At 36.8% G+C, this 21,940-nt stretch overlaps 1 protein-coding gene across 3 annotated transcripts in view; it reads right to left on the bottom strand.

Moving 5' to 3' along the window:
• YTHDC1 (YTH domain containing 1) overlaps window positions 1-18,663 on the bottom strand; it is a 34,942-nt gene extending 16,279 nt beyond the window's left edge. For 2 of the 3 annotated variants that reach the window (XM_036264243.1, XM_036264250.1), the window contains exons 1-7: window positions 18,291-18,661; window positions 8,524-8,625; window positions 7,822-8,150; window positions 7,284-7,704; window positions 2,279-2,368; window positions 1,779-1,832; window positions 891-985 (exon numbers count right to left, since the gene is read on the bottom strand). In XM_036264243.1, the coding sequence (XP_036120136.1) occupies window positions 891-985; window positions 1,779-1,832; window positions 2,279-2,368; window positions 7,284-7,704; window positions 7,822-8,150; window positions 8,524-8,625; window positions 18,291-18,318 (1,119 nt within the window). In that variant the 5' untranslated portion in view covers window positions 18,319-18,661. Of the gene's footprint in view, window positions 1-890; window positions 986-1,778; window positions 1,833-2,278; window positions 2,369-7,283; window positions 7,705-7,821; window positions 8,151-8,523; window positions 8,626-18,290 lie in introns of all 3 variants that reach the window. The other variant, XM_036264260.1, reaches the window with a different exon arrangement.
• Window positions 18,664-21,940: the final 3,277 nt, after the last annotated feature.

Genomic DNA, 21,940 nt, shown 5'->3' with positions numbered 1-21,940 from the left:
GATTAAAAGAAAGAGAATGATAAGGTAAGGCAAAAGTGCTAATTCAGTTTAATCTGCTCATACAGACTAAACTTAATTCACACTAAGTGCTTAATTCTGCCTAAATCTACTCCTCCTGAAGAAAAGAATAAACTTCTACTAGAGAGCTATTTGGTGCATTATTCTTTCCATATGTAAAGTTTGATGGGTAATTCTCGATTTAAGTTGCAAATATAGGATATTAATATTGATAAAAATATGGTTAGAAAAAAAATGTTTAACTTTAGTTTTTCATTTTCTAAAAATCAACAGGAATTGTAATTACTCATTTTAAAACAAGAATAGAAAGACATAATAGTTGGTGTAGCAAATGTATTTTTGAAGCAAAAACATAAAAAGAAAATTATTATTTTACAACATCCTTCAGCAAATGGGGTAAAGCCTGGGGTGGACCTTTAAGTTAACTCTCTCCTTTTCTTCTAAATCCAGTGATCTTACTTCTAAAAACAAAAGAAACTCTCCATAAATAAATTAATTCTTTACAAGAAGATCTCATGGTGTAAAACAAGCATCGATATAAAGCAAAAACTGGTTAATTAAAGAAACTTTTTAAGAAGTTTTAGTACAAATAATTAGCAATTGAATACAGAAACACAAAAATCAATATAAACACATTTTTACAGTACAAAGTACAATATATATTCTTTAATATCAAATATCTGACTTCCAAAGACACCGTTAAAAGTTTTAAAACTAAAATTACTATTCGGTTGCCTAACCAAGCACAAAGCACTGGGCTCTGGATCTTTAAAACCTTTATGACAAATGACAGTATCTAATGCTAATTAATTTGACCTTCCCATTTAAAATTTTCAAGATTAGGATAATTTCAACAGAACGAATGTTAATACCTTAGCTTTGGCAAGAGACACATTCTCATGGTTGTTACTCTTTATGAGAAAAAATCTTGCATCTTGTAGGACATATTTGAGTTTACTTGTTTGATCTGAAAAATAGAAATCCAAATTGATTAATGAGAGGTCATTATCACACAAAGGGGTATAAGTTGTGTTCACTGAAATTAGCCCTCTACAACCCAGGTAAACTTTTAAAATTCATAGTCACCCATTCAACCTATAAAGCTAAGCCACAAGACATATTAAAGCAAAGCTAAGAAAAGAACCAGCATTTTGCAAGAAGGTAAACCTAAATCCAGTGATGTTCCGATATATCAGATCCATAATTATGTATGATATGACTACAAATTTTATAGATTTCTTTCATCAGATTCTTTTAAAAATTTATAACAGACTATTATGCTATTAAAAATATATAGCCTGGCCAGTGTGGCTCAGTGGATTGTCATCCCACACACCAAGAGGTCACCAGTCACCAGCTTGAATCCGCAAAGGCACGTGCCTGGGTTGTGGACTTGATCCCCAGTATAGAGCATGCGGGAGGCAGCATATCAATGTTTCTCTCACACATTAATGTTTCTATCTCTCCCTATTCTTTCTCCTCTCTCTCTCTCTCTCTCTAAAAACCAATAAAAAATATTTAGAAAAAAATATACACACACACCATCCACTGTGCCCCAAAACTGTAACATATTAAGATGTTTGCTATTGTTCTAAAAGATATGCAGTAAGTAAACATGTAGCTCTTTGTAACATATTATTTTTTTCATTAATATATCAGAACATTACTATATTAAAACTAACTATTAATGGAGAACCAATAAGGCAAAATAATGGCTTTATGCAGCATGCAATGAAAACAATTTCAAATTTAAATGATACCTTTTCGGACAGCACGAACGGAAGATGATAATTTCTCATGCTTCTTTTCTGAACCTGTATTTAGCCAAAGTACATTTGTTCAGATTGAGCTTTAATAGAGATTAAGACAAAATTTCTACAGTCTTGTCACATAAAGTTCCCATTCAAGACAAATTATTCTTCCCTGCGCACCCACACACACAAAAAAATACTTCTCAATGTGTACGAGTGTTTAGCTTTTTGGGTTGTTTGGATTTTTTAAAAGTATGTATATTTGAACAGTTTCCCACTCAGAAAACTAGTCACTGAATCATCATCTTCCAGAAAAAAAAAAGTGAAATTCACTTAAGCAGTAACAGAACAGGATTAAAATAATAAGAAAAAGCTTAGTTTTATCTAGAATTATTACACTGAACATGCCACCAACAAGTTCACACTAAACTACAGCCTCCACACTTTCTACAGAAGATTACATTAGAATCGGTCAGATATGATCACAAGAAAAGGTAAAGTGAGAATACCTGCATATGACTCTGATGCAGAGCTTCCACTTCTATCAAAAACAATTGGAGAGATGCCTCTAGCTCTCTTTCTTTCTTTCTTTTTCTCATCTAAAAAGAATTCAAACAAGGTTTTTAAAAACATTACAACATAGGTATAGGTAACAATATTTCATTATTTTTTACATCATCCCTAAATATTAATTATTGCTAATCTCTCTTCTGATGGCTCCATTGCTTCGGAATGACGTGTGTTCCGTTTCAAAGACACTGTTCAAAAGCTAAGGACATTTTGTTGTTTCTCCCATCAATTCCAATCAAATAAAAACACATGCCCATAATTGTGAACTATTTATCCTATATATAAGGATGGTCTTGAATAAGATTTTCCAAGGGGGGGGGGGTCTACAAAGCAAGCCCAACTTTTCGGGGGAGGGGGGGTCTGCAAAGCAAACCCAACTTTTCTTTTCATTAAAATTTACTATATTCCCCCTTCTATGTATCAGGTCACACACACTGTTCTAGGTCCTTTTTTTAAAAGTATACTATCAGTCTTTCTCATTCCAACTCATTCTATCTTAGATGTCTAATGCACTCCAGACCCAAAGCTAATTCCATTCTTCTTGACTATTTCCTTCCTGAATTACTGCTCTTATCTTCAAATTCAATTTAAAATGTTCTCCTAGAATCTTAATGATATCCTATGTATTTCTATAAAAAAGATGGGAATCTTGCCCTGGCCAGTTTGGCTCAGCGGTTAGAGCGTCGGCCTGCGGTCCGGAGAGACCCGGGTTCGGTTCCCGCTAAGGGCACGTACTTCGGTTGCAGTTTGTCCCCGACCCTGGTTGGTCGTGTGGGTGGCAGCCACTCGATGTGTCCCTTCACGTCGATGTTTCTCTCTCTCTCTCTCCCTTCCTCTCTCCCCCTCCCACTCTATCTGTACAAAAAATGGAAAAATATCCTCGGGTGAGGATAAAAAAAAAAAAAAAAAAGATGGGAATCTTCAGTAAATAGAAAAGTTTACATTATCTGTCACATAAGAACCATTTCAAGCTTAACTTATAACTTTATAAGCACATAAATGAGGACCTAAAATGGAACAAGGTTCTCCTGTTTATTGGTATATTAATTATAACATTATAAGCTCCTTTACTTTTCAGCTAGGAGATAAGGAGGAATATGAAGGGAGAAATTGCATATATATATATTTTATATATAAAAAAAGCTAAAATATAATCGATGATCTTGCATACAATCTTCTATTACGTGACTTACAGTTAACTATTTTAAAATCTTTAAATAAATTATCTCCCTTAATCCTCCTAACAAGCTCATGAGATACTCATTTATTGAAAAGGAAACCTCAATTTAGAGGAGTGGTTAAGGCATCTTGGTCAATGCCCCAATTTCTGGGTGGTGAAACTATAATTTCAAATGTGCATCCTATAACTTGAAAATACAAATCCTGAACTCGATTCTTATTAAGCCAAAAGAAAAAACATTTTATTGCTATTTTTGAAAGGGGCTACTAGGTCTAAGACGGAAAACTCCAAGGACATCCTAAGTTCCTTTTATTTGTTTCAGCAGCCTCCCCTTTGTAATGTACTAATAACTGCTTCTCCAAATAGATATGCCAAGAAGCTTGTAAATAATGCTGAATTTCTTAACTTCGAGCTGAAAGGGAGAAGCAAAGAAGCACATAATGGAACAATTACAAAACCAAGACCATTTAAAGTTTGCAATCATGGGGGCAAAATGGTTATTTCAAATAACCAGCTACAGAGAAAAGCATTTATTTCCAGGCTTGCTGACTTTGAATAATGATACTTAACTTGAATCTTTTAGTATAAAATGACTGAGAACTTCATCCAAATAGATGAGAAATGGGGGTGGTGTGGGGGGTTGTGTCAAATCATCTCTTTCTAACGTATTTGTTTCATTCACTGACTACACATTCCTATATAGTGCCTGGCACATAGTAGGCACCAGATTCACTGAATCAATGAATGAGACATCATGAGATTTAAAAAATGAAACCTTGCTAAAATTTTTTTACCTTTCTTTCAAAAATCCTGCCATGTTTAATTTTTCCTCTGAATAGTACACTTAAGAGTCTAATCATTATGAAATGATCACTAAGGATGATACATCTCTTGTTATTTAAAAACAACTTTAAGGGGGTCACCTATATGGTGACACGAGGAGGCTAGTCTTTCAGTGGTGAGTATACAGATGCTGTATTATAAAGTTGTACACCTGAAATGTCCACAATGCTATTAACCAATGTTACCCAATTAATTTAATTAAAATAAAACTTTATGGTTCAAATTATTAAAAGGATCTCTCACAAAGATAATGCAGAAAAGAAATAGCACAAATAAGATCCTGCCCAACTATTTTAATGTAATGTTGAATCTACCATTACCACAAGAAATCTCCAAGCATTTTTTATCTTTTTTAGTATAAATAACTCCACTGCTCTTAAGTTTATGATCTTCTCTCCCATCTAATATACTCAGGTCAAAAGAATATGTCACCTAAAATACCTTTAACAATCATCAAAGTGTGTCACTGTTGTAAAAAAGTTACTGAAAATTCTGAAGAAAAATAAGGTAAAATGAACTGAAATCTAAAAATTTCATGGCACAGAAACTGTAATCTCTTATATTTAAAAATTGACATCTCCTGCCTTGGCCGGTTTGCCTCAGCGATTAGAGTGTCGGCCTGTGGTCCGGAGAGACCCGGGTTCGGTTCCCGCTAAGGGCACGTACCTCGGTTGCAGTTTGTCCCGGGCCCTGGTTGGGGTTGTGTGGGTGGCAGCCACTCGGCGTATCTCTCTCACATGGATGTTTCTCTCTCTCTTCCCCCTCTGCCTCTTGCTCTATCTGATGATAAATGCAAGAATATTTTCAGGTGAGGATTTAAAAAAAAAAATTGACATCTCCTGCCGGCTGGTGTGGCACAATGGACTGAGTGCCGTCCCATGAACTGAGAGATCCTGGTTCGATTCCGGGTCAGGGCACATGACCGAGTTGTGGGCTGGATACCCAGTGGAGAGTATGCAGGAGGCAGCCGATCGCTGTTTCTCTCTCACATCGATGTTTCTATCTGTTTCTCCCTTCCCCTTTCTCTAAAAAAAATCAATAAAACATTATTTTTAAAATTGATATCTCTGCCCTGGCTGGCCAGCGGACCAGAGAGACCCGGGTTCAGTTCCCGCTAAGGGCATGTACCTCAGTTGCAGTTTGTCCTCGGCCTCGGTTGGGGTTGTGTGGGTGGCATCCAGTGTCTCTCTCTCACATTGATGTTCCTCCCTCTTTTCCTCCCTTTCTCCCTCCCACTCTATCTGAAGATAAATGCAAAAATGTCCTCTAGTGAGGATAAAAAAAAAATTGACATCTCCTAATCGAGGAGCCCCAAATCCACCTCATTATATCTTTTACACATTATAAAGAGACTACTCCATTATAAAAATAATACTAAATATATTCTAAAAAGTCCCTAAAACATGTTCTACATGAGGAATCTTTGAAGAAAAATCTGCAAATTTTCCATTAATAAGGAAAATAAACAGTTCCAGGTATCTACTTTAAAACTACATGTTATACATATGTTTTATATATGTGTGTGTATACATATATCTTCTACTAACTTTTGATACAAAGGTTTTATAAAATTATGGAATATCTAAACCATGAGGGCAAAATGATTAATTTGAAATATCTTCTCTACAAAAATATAAAGTATTATTAAATACCTTGCTACATATCAGCATCATCTAGAAACTTGTTAAAATTCAAGTCCTACCCATATATATAAGTCTCCTTTGTATGACTTAAAGAGGACAAACACTCAATCAAATCTAAGAAATAGTTTCTACCATGGATACCAATGAGAAGATTCCCATAATAAAATGTTTCTAACCCCATTGGTGTTATGCACATTCTCCACAATAAATGAACATTTTATTCATACTGCCAATGCAATTTTTGTTCTCTATCCATTATTAAAAATTATAAAAGATATATCACATCAGTTTTCAAAGAGTTTTTATATCAAACCCAATTATTCATCTATTCAATTTACCTTTAATTCCTGTCAAAACCTGTTTAAACTCCTAAACTTAAAACTAGTGAGCAAAAGGTTGAAAGCACTTCAGTTATCAATCACTAGAAAGTAGCTGGCCATTTGCTCTATCATCTACTCTAACGAATGATTTACTAACACTATACCCCTAAAATAATATAATTCTATAAGTATGTAACTATCCTATATATCAAAAGAACAGGATTATTCTTGTATTCCAATGTTCAGTATACTTTGCTTATGTAGCAGATCTGGCTGCATCTTTATATAGGACAGCTGTGAGAATATAATCTTCATATAGTGGCCAGAGCTCTGTAAGTACTCTGACCTTTCTCTCCTTGCTGTACCCTCTCACTATCTCCCCCAAAAGGGGATCCTCAGCCACCCTAGTGACTGCAACCTAGTCACATTCCTACATTTACATCTCATGGATCAAATAGGGATAAAGTGGTAGGACACCCAGTAAAAAAAGAATGACCCAAGATGACTCTTACCCAATCACTCCACAAGAATTTTTATACACTTTTATTTTCCATCTCATACCTTTACACCCAGCCCTCTGAAGACCAACGACAGGTGCCATGTGAATATCTTCAAGTACATCAGTGTTTAAATAAGTTGTTGCTAATATGAAAATCTAAGAATTTATAACATTAAGACCTGAAATACATTTCCTTATAGAGAAATAATCAAACTTATGTTCATTTATAATATGATATAGTCAAGCTGGAAAAATACCTTTAGAAAGGTATATAAATCTTATTCAAATGTAATTTATAATACTCAAAAGCTTGTAATTAACTATAAAAAAATCACAAGACAGTCTTAATAACATCCTCCATTTCTCAAAAATTTTATAATTCAATTGAAACATGTTCAAGAATAAAACCAATAACATCAAATATTTTTTAAAGGACAAACTTTTGCATATAAATAGTACCTGATCCATCTGTGCCTGAACCAGATCTGACAGACCCATCTGTGAAGGAAACAGATTCAGAATCAGAGTCGCTAGCCTCACTTCGAGTGTCATAATCATTTCCCTCTTCCTTCTGATCTCTCTCATCCTGTTCATATTCTTCTTCTTCCTCTTCCTCCTCCTCCTCCTCTTCTTCCTCTTCCTCCTCTTCCTCCTCTCCATCTTCATCCACCTCTTCATCTTCCTCTGCGTCTTCTTCTACCTCTTCATCCTCCTCCACATCTTCCACTCCTTCCTCCTCATTCTCAGTGTTGTTGCCTTGCTCATCAGAAGAACCACTGCTGCCAGTCTCATGGTCAGAGCCATATTCTTCAGAGTTCACCTCTTCCTTAGAAGACTGGCTGGATCTGCTTGCTCGTCTATCCACATCAAGCCCAATTCTCTGATGTTTAAAGAAAAAGGGTATCAGCAGTCATAAAACAGACAAGGTCAGAGTGAATACATAGTTCTAAAGCCTCAAAAAGAATTGTTGTTTTATATCTGAAATAACATTTACTACCTCAGAACCATCTGGTGTAGGGGATTTGGTCCTCCTTTCAGGATCCCTTTTCCGGAGACCAGGTTTTTCTGGTTGACTCTTATAAGGTTCTCTGGAGGCACTGCTTGATAAACGAATTTTCCGGTCAGCTTCCAGACGCTTGTTTCTTTCAGATCTTTGATATTCCTCATTTTTATACTCTGTGACTGACTTTCCCTTTGTACTAACTATTCTTTTGTTATTGCTAATTGATGAGCTCAGTGGCTTAGAAATCAACTGTCTTGAATGAACAGAGGGCTTTTGTCGTTTGACGTCAGTAGATTCCATTCTGTCACTTTTTCTTTTAGATCCTTAAAAACACAATAAAAGTGTTTAAGCAGTCCATTTATTTCACCAAAGATTAACAGTTACTATCTACATCAAACAGGGAAAGAAAGCTTTATTTATTTAAAATATTTTCTGAAATAATTTTATTCCAAAGCTAATCATAAAGAAACCACAGCTTTCAACCCTTGGAATAAATTCATTTAGTTGAGATGTTTCACACATTTGGGGAAAAATAACAAATGATTCTTATTCATATTCTTATTCTTATTCATGTAGGTACCATGTTTATGATTGTGCTTTTGGTATTAATGCCTCAAGAAACAAGTACAAAAGCAAGGTTATTTTCTTAAGAAATTACATACACTGTTATTTGAATAAAAACAATAGAAATCTTACCCTTTTTCTCGTTTTTATCTTGTTCACTCTCTGGATTATACAGTTCATCATCCTGTTCTGGTACTTCTGTCAAAATATCATCTAAAACATTAAGTTCTCCATCTGAAAGCAAGAAAATTAAAATAGGGGAATCATTATCATTATCATTAAGCGTTTAAGTACTTACTATGCTGAGGTTACAGATGTACAAGTACATACCCTCAAGAGGCTTTTATTTCAGGATGAAGACATAATAATAATTCCTTTAAATAAAAACTTTTATATTTATATTTCATCCTTTAATATCTGAATTTTGTAACTGCTTAAATGTACACAAATTAGTATGAAAATACATGTGTAAACTTATAAATATACATTTATCAAGGATTGTGTCCACCCAGGAAGATACTTATTGACTACCAAGAGAAAAGCTTGCCAACTCCGGCATAATCAAGTAATCAAAGTTACTATCATCAATTGTGGGTCAAATCAACATCATGGACCTCCTGTCATAATGCACTGAGAACAGAACAACAATTCTGTGACAGTCCTATGAAAAATACAAAATTTGAACCTATACGTGGGGAAACATCAAACAACCCCAAATTAAGGGATATCCAAAAATGTCAATGTTATTAAAAAAAACCAAGTACTCCAGATTAAAGGAGATTAAAGTGACATAATTAGCCGAGTAAAGCACTTGATCTGAAACATAACTGGGAAAATTAATAACTCTAAATAAGGCCTGTAGATTACAGTAAGTATCAATGTTAATTTCCTGATTTTGGTAGTACACACTATAGTTAGGTAACAGTCAGTCCAATTTTTAAGAAAGAAAAACTTAAGATTTTAGGGGCAAAGAAGCATGTCTACAACTGACAAACAGTTCAGGAAAAAGTGTGTCTGCATGCATATATCTACATATATACGATGAGATGAAGACAGAGAGAGAGAGGGGAGAGAATGTGTTTAAGAAAGAGAATGTGACTTAGAAAGACAATGTGGTAAAATGTTAACATTTGTGAAATACGGCTGAAAAGTATAAGAAAAGTATTTGTACTATTATTACAGCTATTCTGTTTGTCTGAAATAATGTTAAAATAAAATTAAAAGAAAAAAATTACTGATGTGCTACACAATCAAAAATGGTTGAGGATGCTGGTATGGACTAAAAAAAATGTAACTTGTTCAGACAAGGAAACTATTGCTGTTAACTGACATATTATTCAGTGATCATGAAAACCTAGGATTTGGTTTTGTTATCCCATTCCCACCCCACTCTATTCAATAAGACAAAGTAAATCTTAAAAGATACATGCAAATATTTACTACTTTAAACTGACTTTTTTATAATGGACTTATTTAATCCAATGATAAAAGTTTTCAACACTAAGCATTCCAGTATCAAAAATATTCTTTTCAAATTTAAGGTGTGGCAAAGAGAAGTATAAAGTAATGCAAACTAATGAGATAGGATCAATTATATTTACGGCTCCCACCAAAAAGCAAAGCCCCTCAAAGGGTTATTAACCTGAGGTCTACTATAAGCAGCTTAGATGGGATTCAAATTTCCCCAAAGGGTAACAGAAATCAGTGACTGAAGAGAAATAAAACAGTTAATGTAGGTGTGATAAGAAAAAAAGCAAGATTAGGCAGGATACAGAAAAGGCAACATTTGGAATTAGACAGTTATTTAAGATCTAAAAATGATATAGGCCCGGAATGGCATAGCAATTGATTTCTTTGGTGGTAAAATATTTATTTGCTTTCCTATTTTTCTAAAATAAATAAATACTATATAGATTTTTAAATTTTTGTTTATTTATTCTTTTTTTTCTTTTAAAATTTTAGAGAGGGAGAAAGAGTATCGATGAGAGAGAACACTGACTGGCTACCTCCTGCATGCCTTCCACAGGGGATTTGGCCCACAACCTGGGCATGTGCCCTGACCAGGAATCAAACTGGCTACCTCTTGGTGCATGGGTTGACGCTTAACCAGTGAGCCACACCGGCCAGGCTAAATGTTATTTAAAATAAAAATATGCCAACCAAAAAGGCTTCTCTCCCCTTCTGGATTTACTGCTTTCACTAGAAGGAAATGTCCTCAAGATCTGAATGGTGGCAAACATGAGTTTTAGACTTTATATTGTAAATAAAAAACTAAAAATATAATTTGATAGAAAAAAAGTGAAAGTTTTGCAAATATTTAATAATTCTTGGGTAAAAGCTCTCTATTCAGTAAAGAAAAAGAGGGTCTCAACAAATCTTGACAGAATATATTTGTAGAAACAAAAGAAAAAATTATGACAACAAAATAGGCAAGTAAATAAAGTGCTACTTCTTTTCATGACATCACTAGTTCTTAATTTAAAATATCAATTCAAAAGCTTGAATCTTCACATGAAATTATACACTTTACATGTTGTAAATCTAATAGAACAAAAACTATGCAGTTTCATCTAAATCAACTTAAATGTCAGACATGCCTTAATCATGATTTCCCTATTAAATGGTGCATTTTTGTTTAAAAAGTTGTAACAAAGAAGTAAAATTCAGAGATTAGTTGCAGTTTCAGAAAGCATCTACAAATTCTTAAGACTATGAATATTAACCAATGCTTGTTTTAACATTTTATAACTTTCATATATACATATCATATGAAACACATAAAGTATGTCTTATCATCCCCATTCCTGTGCAGATAAAGAAATAGAAGCTCAGAAGTTCAAGTTGACCAAATTTAATTGTCAAGAAAAGATAGATATAAGTCTGAAGTACAGGCTTTCTAAATCTAGGGTTAAATTAGATGAGGAACATTAAAAACACTTTTAAGCAAAGATAAGGAAACAATAAAACTACAAGTTATTAAAAGGTGGTGTGCACTAGATCAATTTCAAATCAATGCGCCAGAAAGCTCTGGATTACCAACATTATAGCATCTATAATTTACTTTTTTTTTAAAGACTCAAGGAGCCTCCTTTTTATTTACTTATTTAAACATTTAAAAATCATTTCTTCTCCTTTATTGATCTTAGAGAGGAAGGAGAGAAAGAGAGAGACAGAAACATCGATGAGAGAGAACATCGATTGGCCACCTCCTGCATGTCCCCACTGGGGATCGGGCCCACAACCTGGGCAAATGCCCTGATTGGGGAAACGAACCGGAGACCACTTGGTGAATGGGTCGATGCTCAACCACTGAGTCACACCTGCTGGGCTCTATAATTTACTTGAAGATCAATCACAGCATCCTCACTTAATGATCCACACATTTTTTTTTCTGTATTTTAGTCCATGATACCAATAAGCTAACTGGTTTTATTACAATATTGGCAAACTAAGACCTGCAGGACAAGTTCAGCACAAAGCTTGTTTTTAATCCACACACACACACACACACACACAAAAAAAGTTTTCTGCATTTTTAAGGTTGTATTTAAAAAAAAAAAGCAAAGAAAAGAAAAACATGGACAAAGACCTTATGCAGCCCGTATAAAGCCTAAAATATTATTTACTATCTGTCCCTTTAAAAAAGTTTGTCAATCCTGATATAAATGACCACTTTTTTAAAGTTTTTTTTTTTTTTCTACTTGATTTTTAGAGAGAGGGAGGGAGAAAAACATCAATGTGAGAGCAGAACCTGGATTGACTACCTCCTGCATGGCCCCCTCCTGGGGATCGAGCCTGCAACCAGGGCATGTTCCCTGACCAGGAATGGAACCAGCAACCTTTAGGTGCACAGGACAATGCCCAACCAATTGAACCACACTGGCCAGGACTAACTGACCGTATTTTAAGTTACATTTCTCCATCACTGAAACCACTTACTTATTTACCAAAATATGATACATAGGGGAAAGAGATATGGATTTGGAAGTAAGAAAATCCAGTTTATCGTTTAAGAGCTAGGTATCGTTGGGAAAATCCCAGCCTGAGCTCCAGTTTCTTCACCTCTGATAAGAGGCACTTTAAATAAAAATATCAAGTGTTTGGGGAAGAAAACAAAAGGGTAATTATTTGAATCTTTTGGTGAGTTTTTCAACCTGTAAGCCTTTTCCTATTACTATCATATTCTCATAAACCTTGCCTGCCACAAACTGTTTATTAATGACTAGGGCACACAATAAACAAAATCTGGTCCAAAGCACATTTTTTCCCCAGTAAGACAGAGATATACATGTTCTGGTTATCTACTGATGTTAACATGCCACCACAAAACTTGGTGTTTTAAAACAATACAATCATTTATTATTATTACTTATGGTTCTGAATCTCAACCTAGGTAGGCCTCTCACATGGCTGCAGTCAGTGTTCAGGGCTAGAATCATCTGAATGCTTGCTCATTCACATGTCTGGTGGGCACCTAGGCTGGAAGACTCAAAAGGCTGGAGTTTCTACAGCATTTCTGTGGTCTTACTCCCGCACCACCCCACCATGGCAGCTTCAGGGTAGGCAGACCGCTTAAATGGTGGTTTAGGGCACTAATAATCCCAACAGAGAAAAGGCCAGGCAAAAGCTCTGTAACATTACCACAGTATTTTATTCACAGGCAATCACAAAAGTCTACCCAAGTTCAGAGCAGAATCAAGGCTCCACCTACTATTAGGAGAGGTGTCAAATACTTTGAAGATGTTTTCAAAACTACCATTTACTTTGTTTTGCTTAAATTTAAAGCTTTTAACTGTAAAGATAAGGTGCATTTTTCAAACCCAAAATCTGGTTTTAGAAAGTGAGAGTTTATAGTATTGGGTTATAAAGCTAATTTAAGCTGCTTCCTCTGACCCCCTTCTTTCAAGGACTGGAAAAAGTACACTTAGATTATATTTTAATTCCTTTTTTCAATTTAGAATAAATTAGTCATGAAAAAAGAAAATATATATATTTTTAAGTTTCAGAAGCCACTGCTATTAGAGACCAATCATCACTGGCATATCGTTTTTTGAAAAAAGTAACTCTTTGAGAAATAAAAGTAACATCTACAAGTTCTCTATGGTAACTTTAAATTACTTTAATAAATGTTTTAAATCACTCTTTGTCCTGAAACTTAACCTTATTATTCTGTATAAAAGTATGTACATATTAAATTATTTCACAGTAGTTTGACAGAGGAACCCAATCTAAGAATATTAAGGTAAATGAAGAAAGGAGAGCAAATGCCAGGTTAGGAAGAGTTCTATGAACATACAACTCACATTTAGTTTTTTTAGTTAAGTCTATATAAAGAACTATACAGTCCTTTAAAAGTAATTTAAAAACCTCGACGACTGTTTTTAAGATGTCACAAAAAAATTAATGTGATTATATGTCAGTGCAATAAATTCGTTCAAATGAAAAACAAAATGCTTCAAAATACAGTATATTACCATTTATGGATAAAATTCTAATCCATCCAAAAGTTATACACTAATAGATGAATCTAGCTCTTGGACGCTTTGTTTCTGAAAACTAATGATTTAACATAAAAATCCAAACCCTACTTTTTTAAAGGACTATTTGATCATCAGGGGCCTAGATTTTCACCTGAAAAGCATCAGCTGGAACACAGCCTAATAGCCTTCTTTTAAGATACAGAGAGGGTAACATATGTGAAGGTCTGGCATGAGAAAATCTGGGTTTATGCCTGGTAAATCAGGGTATTTATTAATACTGCCTGAACATGGACCATGCTTACTTATTTTTTAACATATAATGACCATCACCTATGGTATAAAACAATTACTTTATCTGCCTGACCCTAGTATACATATAAGCCTATATAACTCCTAAACAATATTGACATTAAATAACTATAAATCAGTTGAAGTTTCAGTTCAATAAATACTGAGACACAGGGACACCAAACTCCAGTTTAAGTATATGTGGTACTTTGTGAAACAGTAGAAAAGCTAAAGGGAATAATTCCACTCAACTCCAGGGGATTAACTGCCTTGACAGAATGCAAGCACCATGTTGTCAGATCTTCCAAATTTTCAAGAGAATTCCCAACTTCAGATTTTTATTTGGAATTCTCTGACTTTTAAATGTTGCCTCAATTAAAAACAAAACAAAACAGGCTGCTGCTAGCTTGAGTCCACTGTGGAAGTGTAATAATCTGTGAACCTTTTGCATTCACAGTATATGACGTATACTAACTACTCCACTTGGTCACTGGTACAAGCTAGCAAGATCTCAGATATCGCAAACTATCGAGGTAAACGTATAGATTAAGGAATATAGAAGGCAAAATAAGAAAGTAAAAAGAATAATTGTTTTTAGAGCCTGTTCAAAAACTGACAAGATGTGAACAGTAAGAAGACTTTATGTTTTGTTGCTTGATTTGGGGATTTTTGTTTGAGTTAAACATGGGAACTTAAAAATCTAACTGGTTCAAAGTAGTTTATCCTTTAGACAGTTATGTATATAACAACTCCAAAATGAAGCCACAGAAGAATTTAAATGACTAAAATCTCACAACTCTGAATCCAAATGTAGTATTCTTCACACTTTACTACTGAAATTCCTGGCCCAGGAAGGCCACCAACTCCAGGGATATCAGTGTAGAAAATTAACCTTTATCTGAGACACAGCACCCTCCCAACCCCCCCCCCCCCCTTTTCTTTTTAACTCAGAAGCTTCTAGGTCAGCAGATACAAAAAGTACTACTTATTTCAGGGTCGAGCATCAGATTAAGACCTGGAGTATTTAAATAAAGAAAACTGGCAGGTAAGAATACTACACACTTTTTTTCCCCCAACACAGGGCACCAGTGTACATTACATTTTTTATTTTAATTTGTTTAATAAAGTTTTAGTGGGGGTTGGCAATGGAGCAAGATTTCCTGGAATCTCCTCTTCTGTTACATTTTACATTACACAGTCTGTCAGTTACTTTTTTTGTCACTCAAAACTGTCAACCCTCTCTCTATGAAGTGTAGAGATTTGGATTTCCCATCCCATCCATATTGCTTGTCTTCCAAAAGCATACATCTGAAGTCTAAAGACAACATTCTAAATTTTTTATTCCACTTCTACTATGGGTAAAACAGATATGTTGGAATACTTTATAGGGCCCTAACTAAAGGGACCAAGAAAGTCAATCTCATCCTAAGGACATACTAGAGGGAGGGCTAGAGGATGTATATACACGTGTGTGTAAACATACAATTCAAACCCCAAAACTCTTAGCTTTGGACATCAATAGGAATGTCATATAACTAGTCAGTTATTAATGAATTCCAACCTGCAATGATTTACAGCCGCAGTTACCATACACCAGGAACCTGGGGAACAAAACATACTCCTGGCCCTCACAGAGCTTCCAGTTTGGTAATGTAGAAAACATGTTACCTATGAAAGTGATCATTCATTATCCACATTTTGGATATATTAAATTTTTACAACTATTCTTTGGAGAGAACTTGGTAAGAGCTTAAGAAATATAATGTAGCCCAGCCGGTGTGCCTCAGTGGTTGAGCATCAACCAATGCACTAAGAGGTTGCCGGTTTGATTCCTTGTCAGGGCACATGCCCAGGTTGTGGGCCTGATCCCCAGTGGGGGGGCATGCAGGAGGTAGCCAATCGAAGTTCTCTTTCATTGATGTTTCTAGGTCTCTCTCCCTCTTCCTTCCTCTCTCTCTAAATCAATAAAGAAAAAAATTTTTTTTAAAGAAATATAATGTTTACAAGATATTTATAGTATAAAAGTTGTGTACTGCCTCATAGAGAAAAACAGTATTTAAAAGAGCACCGACATTCCAACTTCTTTCAAATATGTGTTTTGGACAAATAACCACAAGAATCAGAAGGAACTGGCAATTTGTCCAGATATATGGGTTTCAGCTTCTAAGTATGAGTATTACAGAAGCATTACAGAACTTAATTTCTCTTGACCACACAGCTGATGTTCAAAGCTCATTAATCAAAGGACTTTATGGCCAAAAATCTTTAAATATTCTATGGTTAATAACAAATTTCTGCAATTTAAACTCATTTCTTATCAAAACCTTAGACCATTTATGAGTCATTTAGAAGGGAACTAAGCTTTGTGACATGTCTAACATTCTTACAAGGTTTATCTTTATAATTTCCCAATATTTCATATAAAATAATAGACAACAATAGGTACTCAGCTTCCTACTTTTTCTTGTTCTAGTATGAGAAGAGTCAAGTATTGACTCTAATTCTGGATATTCCAGCTGTGTGACAATGCTCAAGTAAGTGAACACTCTGGGCCTCTATTAGGTGGCATTACCACTTCACAATTATAGTTACAGAATTTATGTATTTGGACTGCATTTTCATCAATAAATGCATTTCCAAAACAAAATATTTAAAACATCACCCATTTTTCTTCCTCAATGCACATTACTGTAGCTACTCTATTACTGACTTACAACTATGTTTCAACAGACAATGAATTCTTGACAGCAGAGTTTTACTCATTTTGTATATAGTTCATCTCACCCACAATTGCCATGTACACACAGCTTATATATTACACTGACACAATCAAATGTTGACTGATTTATTAAAATCATTTGGTTTAATAACTGACTTTACTACTAATTAAAAGCAGTTTCCTTTATTCACTAACCTCATGCAATCCTATATTTGCACTCCTCGATTTCTCCGTTAGGGAAGGGAAGTTAAACTACTATATCCTAATCATTCGACTGCTTTAGGATAGGAGGAATATCTTAAACTTATCCTCGCCCACTTTTTCCAAGCTTGTCCCTATCCCAGGGCAGTTTATTGCAGCATGAAGACTTCTTTTTCTGAAGAAAAATTGGAGAAGAAAAGAGCACAGGCCTGACTTGACTTCAGAGCCCATTTAACAAATCCCCACTACAAATTAATTAGGCACACGAGGGTGGTTCTGTTAAATACAGGACAGCAGCTGTGCCACATTTTTATCAACTTATAACAAAACTACCATGGAATCTCAGTGTGTAAAAGAACTTAAGGCAGCATCTAATCTAGACCACTCTCCAGACATGTAATGATCCAGGATATACACCAATATCTCTAGAGCCTGGCAGGTCTGTATTTCAAAAAACATGACATTCCATTCTGACACCATCAGTTCTTCCTATATTTCACTGTAACTTTATCCCCCAACTCTATAAATTACACCCATTTGTCCCTGGTTGTACTTTCTGGGAACTACGCACAACGTGTTTCTATCAGAAAAGTAGTCAGAATTTTTTTGTCAAGCCTAAGTCACACAATTATTTTTCAAACATCGTTATTTTTCAAAATAAGTATTCGAGGAACCAAACTGGCAATTCTTACCATTTTGTCTCTTTGACAAGAACAGCCAGGACTTATTTGCACATATTTCTTGAGACGAATAATCAACTTACCTACACGACTTTTTAAATGTGCTCACTTACTATACTCCCAGCTTTGATCAGGGTATTACGGGTTTTCCAAATGTAGCCTAACAGAAAAGGCCGTTCTGAAAAGACGCATTACATCCGCATAATCCTACCGGGAAATAAACTAAACCTAAGGGCCTGCAACTCAGAACAGGCCTCCTCTCAGCCGCGCCCAGGACAGCTAACCGGAAAGTGAAGACAGGAATTGGGATCAAAGAAAAACCCTAGGCCAGACGAAGTGTTAGGTCACATGGAGATGCCGAGCGAAAGGGCAGGCCCGGACTCCGCCAATGTGTCCCAGTGTCTCCGTGGGGCACCGGATCCGCGCGGGTCAGGCTAACCACCCCACCCCCCGACCCCGCAACGGAGAACCACCGCTCCGGCGACCCACTCCCCGAGCCCCGCCTCCGCCGTCACCTTTCTCCGCACTAACCTTTCTCCTCCCGGCTGTCGGCCGCCATTGCTCCTCTCCTGTTTCCGCTGCTGCCGCCGCCGCCGTCGCCTCGACGCGACTCGCGCGTGGGCCGCAGCTGCGGCAGCAGTAGCACCGGAGCGTCCGTCAGTCCGTCCGCCGGGCTGCGTGCTTCACACCTTGGCCTCTACCACTCACCTTTCTCCACTCACCCTTTCCCTCCTCGCTTCTCCCCTTTCTCCTTTTTCCCCTTCCCTCCTTGCACTCCAGCCTCCGGAGGCCTAGGCCCACCCTTCCCGTTGGGGTTTGGGGACGGGAGGGGGGTTAAGGGGGAGGGATGGGAAACAGATGGCGACGGCGGGCGGCGCTAAAATGGAGCCTGCTTCCTGCGTGAAACAATCCCGCTCCCGAAATGCCCTGCGCTGTTTACGCTTCGTTCCTCTCTGGCAACGTCACAGTGCGGGGAGGGGCGGGGAAGCGAAACGGGCAAGGGAACATGACGTAACGTCCGCATGTCGCCCCGCCCCCTGCAGCTCGGCGGTCCCGGGAATAACTCTCTCAGGGATTCGGTCGCCCGCGTTAATGAGGCAGCTTCCCATGCCGCGTGCACTTGAGTGGCCCAGTTTTGTCACCTGAAACGCCTGCTGCACCCTCCAGCTTCAGGGCAAAGATGCCCCCTGTCGCTCTGCAGGACTCCTGACTTGGGCCGGTCCCTTTCCTTTGCTGCCACCACTTTCTACTCTGGTTACCAGGTGTACCCAAAGGCAGCGCGGGATACAGTCAGCTCATTTGTCACAAAAGCCTACTGGTTTTGTTTTTAATTGGGGAAAGGAATTATAATGTATTTTAATATTGCATTCTAACTCACATAATAAATTTCATTTAAACATTTATCGAGTCTCCAGGAGACAGTTGATTGAAATAGAGTAATGAGGAATTGAACTACAGAAGTGACCAAAAATTACTTAACTATATAATATAGTAAAACTTGCAAGGCAACTTTTAATTTCCGAAGAAATAAAATTTAATTTCGTTTTACTGCTCCATAACTGTGTTTACAAGGGAAAGAAAATTTAAAGAAAAAAGTAACGTTTTATAAAAACGAACAAATGGTATGTTCAGAGAGTGAGTCTAGAGTGTCTTGGTGCTGGATGGCCATTGTAACAAGGGGAGACCAAATTGAAGGCAGTGGGAAGATTTTAAGCAGTGGAAAAACACAATTGAGAATTGTTTGGAGCCTTCTGGAGGTAGTTTAGGGAAAAGAGAAGAAAAAAACAGTTCAGTGAATATGAAACCCAGCTATGTATCAGATGCTTAGGAATCAAGGGTTAACAGGACCGTTCTTTTGCCTTTAAGAAAGTTTTAGACTAATATAAGGAAGAGATTAAAAGGTCTAAGCCAGAGGGAGATCACATCCATAATGCAAAGCCAATGTAGAGCAAAATAATTTTATTGCATGTGCCTGAGTTGAGGCAGGCTGAGCCAAAAAGGGGTAAGCCTTGAATAACAGTCGTGGTGTAGGTTATATACGCTGCTTCTAGATTTTGGCAGTTCTTGCTGACGTACTCTGCCTGGCCCACTGTCCACTGTGCAGTTGGACTGGTCTGGTATCACATCCTGCATCTGCAGATAATCTGATAATTAGTACTCAACAGAAGGCTGAGCAAAGGTTATGCAAGCAACGCATTTTTCACAGTTACTGCCATTTGCAAGCTTTTGCCTTTACCCTTTAAAATGTTATTAGCCCTGGCCGGTTCAGCTCAGCGGTTGGAGCATCAGCCCGCAAACCAGAGAGTCCCGGGTTCAGTTTCCGCTAAGAGCACATACCTCAAGTACCTCGGTTGCAGTTTGTCCCCGACCCCGGGGGTCGTGTGGGTGGCAACCACTCGATGTATCTCTCTCACATGTTTCCCTCTCTCTCTCTCTCTCTCTCTCTCTCTCTCTCTTCCTCTCGCTCTCCCTCCCACTCTGTCTGAGGATAAAATAAATAAATAAATAAAATAAAACATTATTAACCCTTTCATAGACAAGTTAACAGGAAATTACTGTGTAAGAATAATAGCTAAAAATTGTGTGTTCTTACTGTGTACAGGAACTGTTCTGAGTACTTGACCTACATAATGTGATTTGATCTTCCAAAAACCCAATTAAATTACATTATTAGCTCTATTTTACATAAAGGGAAAGCAATGTAATATGAAATTAAGTGCACAAGGCCAGGAGTGTAAGTAACATGGTTCAAATCCAGGTCATTTAGCTCCAGCCCAGCACACTCACTAGATGGTACACACCGCCTCACATAGAATAAGCTCAGGATGTTATTGGAACTCTTAGCAGGTACAGAATAGAGTCAAGGAAAGCTTTCTGGAGAAGGGTAGAGTAAAGCTTAGCTGAGAACTAAAAGACTATTAATTTAGGTAAAGGGGAGACAGGACAAGGGTAATGAGCAGGATCATTTTTATGTTTTGAAAAATGGGAGGGTGGGGGTGGTCCTAGGTAGCAGATTTGCCCAAGGTTCAATTCAGGTTGACATTTAATGGTTAGGTAAGAAGAGGCTGAATCAATAAAATTGTTGTATAATGTTCTACTCATTTATTAATTCAGTCAACTAGTATTTATCAAATTCCTATTCAGTCCCAAATATATATATCATGTAGGATCTGATTTATCTCTAGTTAGGGAAACAAGGCATAAGTAAACAAATTTAAAATCATGATGAATTCTATGAAAGAAGCAAGATACTAATATGGCAAGGTGGGGAGAAGGAATCCTTTTTATGTAGAAAAACTAGTAAAGGCTCTCTGAGGAGGGAAGTTGTGACTGATACCTAGAAAAAGGTGCAGGTAAGAGTCTTCCAGGCAGAGAACAGCATATACAAAAGCTCTAGGGGAGAAAGAGGCCTTGGTGTGGCCAAGGATCTAAAGATAATGCCAAGGAGCTGGACCCCAAATCATGAGTGAGAGGGTAAGTGCCGGAGATAATATTTGAGAAATAGGCCACATCTTAGGAGTAAGGACCTAATCAAGACCCGGATAAAACAAAAGCAGTACAAGATCTGCAGAGGGACAGGATTTTGAGGTTAAGCCCACTAGAGGGTGGAAATGGAAAACATCTTGGGCTTTTCACAGATCCACACCTGTTAAATGTAAAACTGAGCCCACACAAGTTCAAAGTAGTCAGCATTCCGCATAGGAAGAAAACAAAATCTAGAGTCTCTGAAACATATTTTCACAATATTCAATATTAATCAGATCAGAGCCAGGTTATATAGCACAGATGGCAAACTGGTCCCTGCTGACCTAAGACTTTCTTTGAACTAGCAGTATTGTGTCCCTTTTATTGAAGATTAATGCCTTTGATCAGCTCACGCCCTTTTCAATGATTCTTGGCCTTCACCATCCCTCTCAATTGCCTTACCCCTGGTGAATATTATTGATTGAAGTTTGTATATATCTATCAAAAATGTAGATTCAGAAAAAAAAAATAGTTGTATTTTGTTGCCCTGGAAGTGTTATTTAGAGTGAGGAGCAAAGGACACACCGTCTAGAGTCTTAGAGAATATAATTGTAGGGAAGGCAAATGTACAATATGAACCTAGAACATGGCATATCAGAAAGAAGCAATAAAAAAAAATGCTAGGGTCATCTGCCTGGTGTGGCTCAGTGGACTGA

Source organism: Molossus molossus, unplaced genomic scaffold (genome assembly GCF_014108415.1).
Source record: "Molossus molossus isolate mMolMol1 unplaced genomic scaffold, mMolMol1.p scaffold_m16_p_1, whole genome shotgun sequence".
NCBI lineage: Eukaryota > Metazoa > Chordata > Mammalia > Chiroptera > Molossidae > Molossus > Molossus molossus.
The sequence above is the reverse complement of the archived record's forward strand: the minus strand, read 5'-3'. Positions and strand labels throughout refer to the sequence as shown.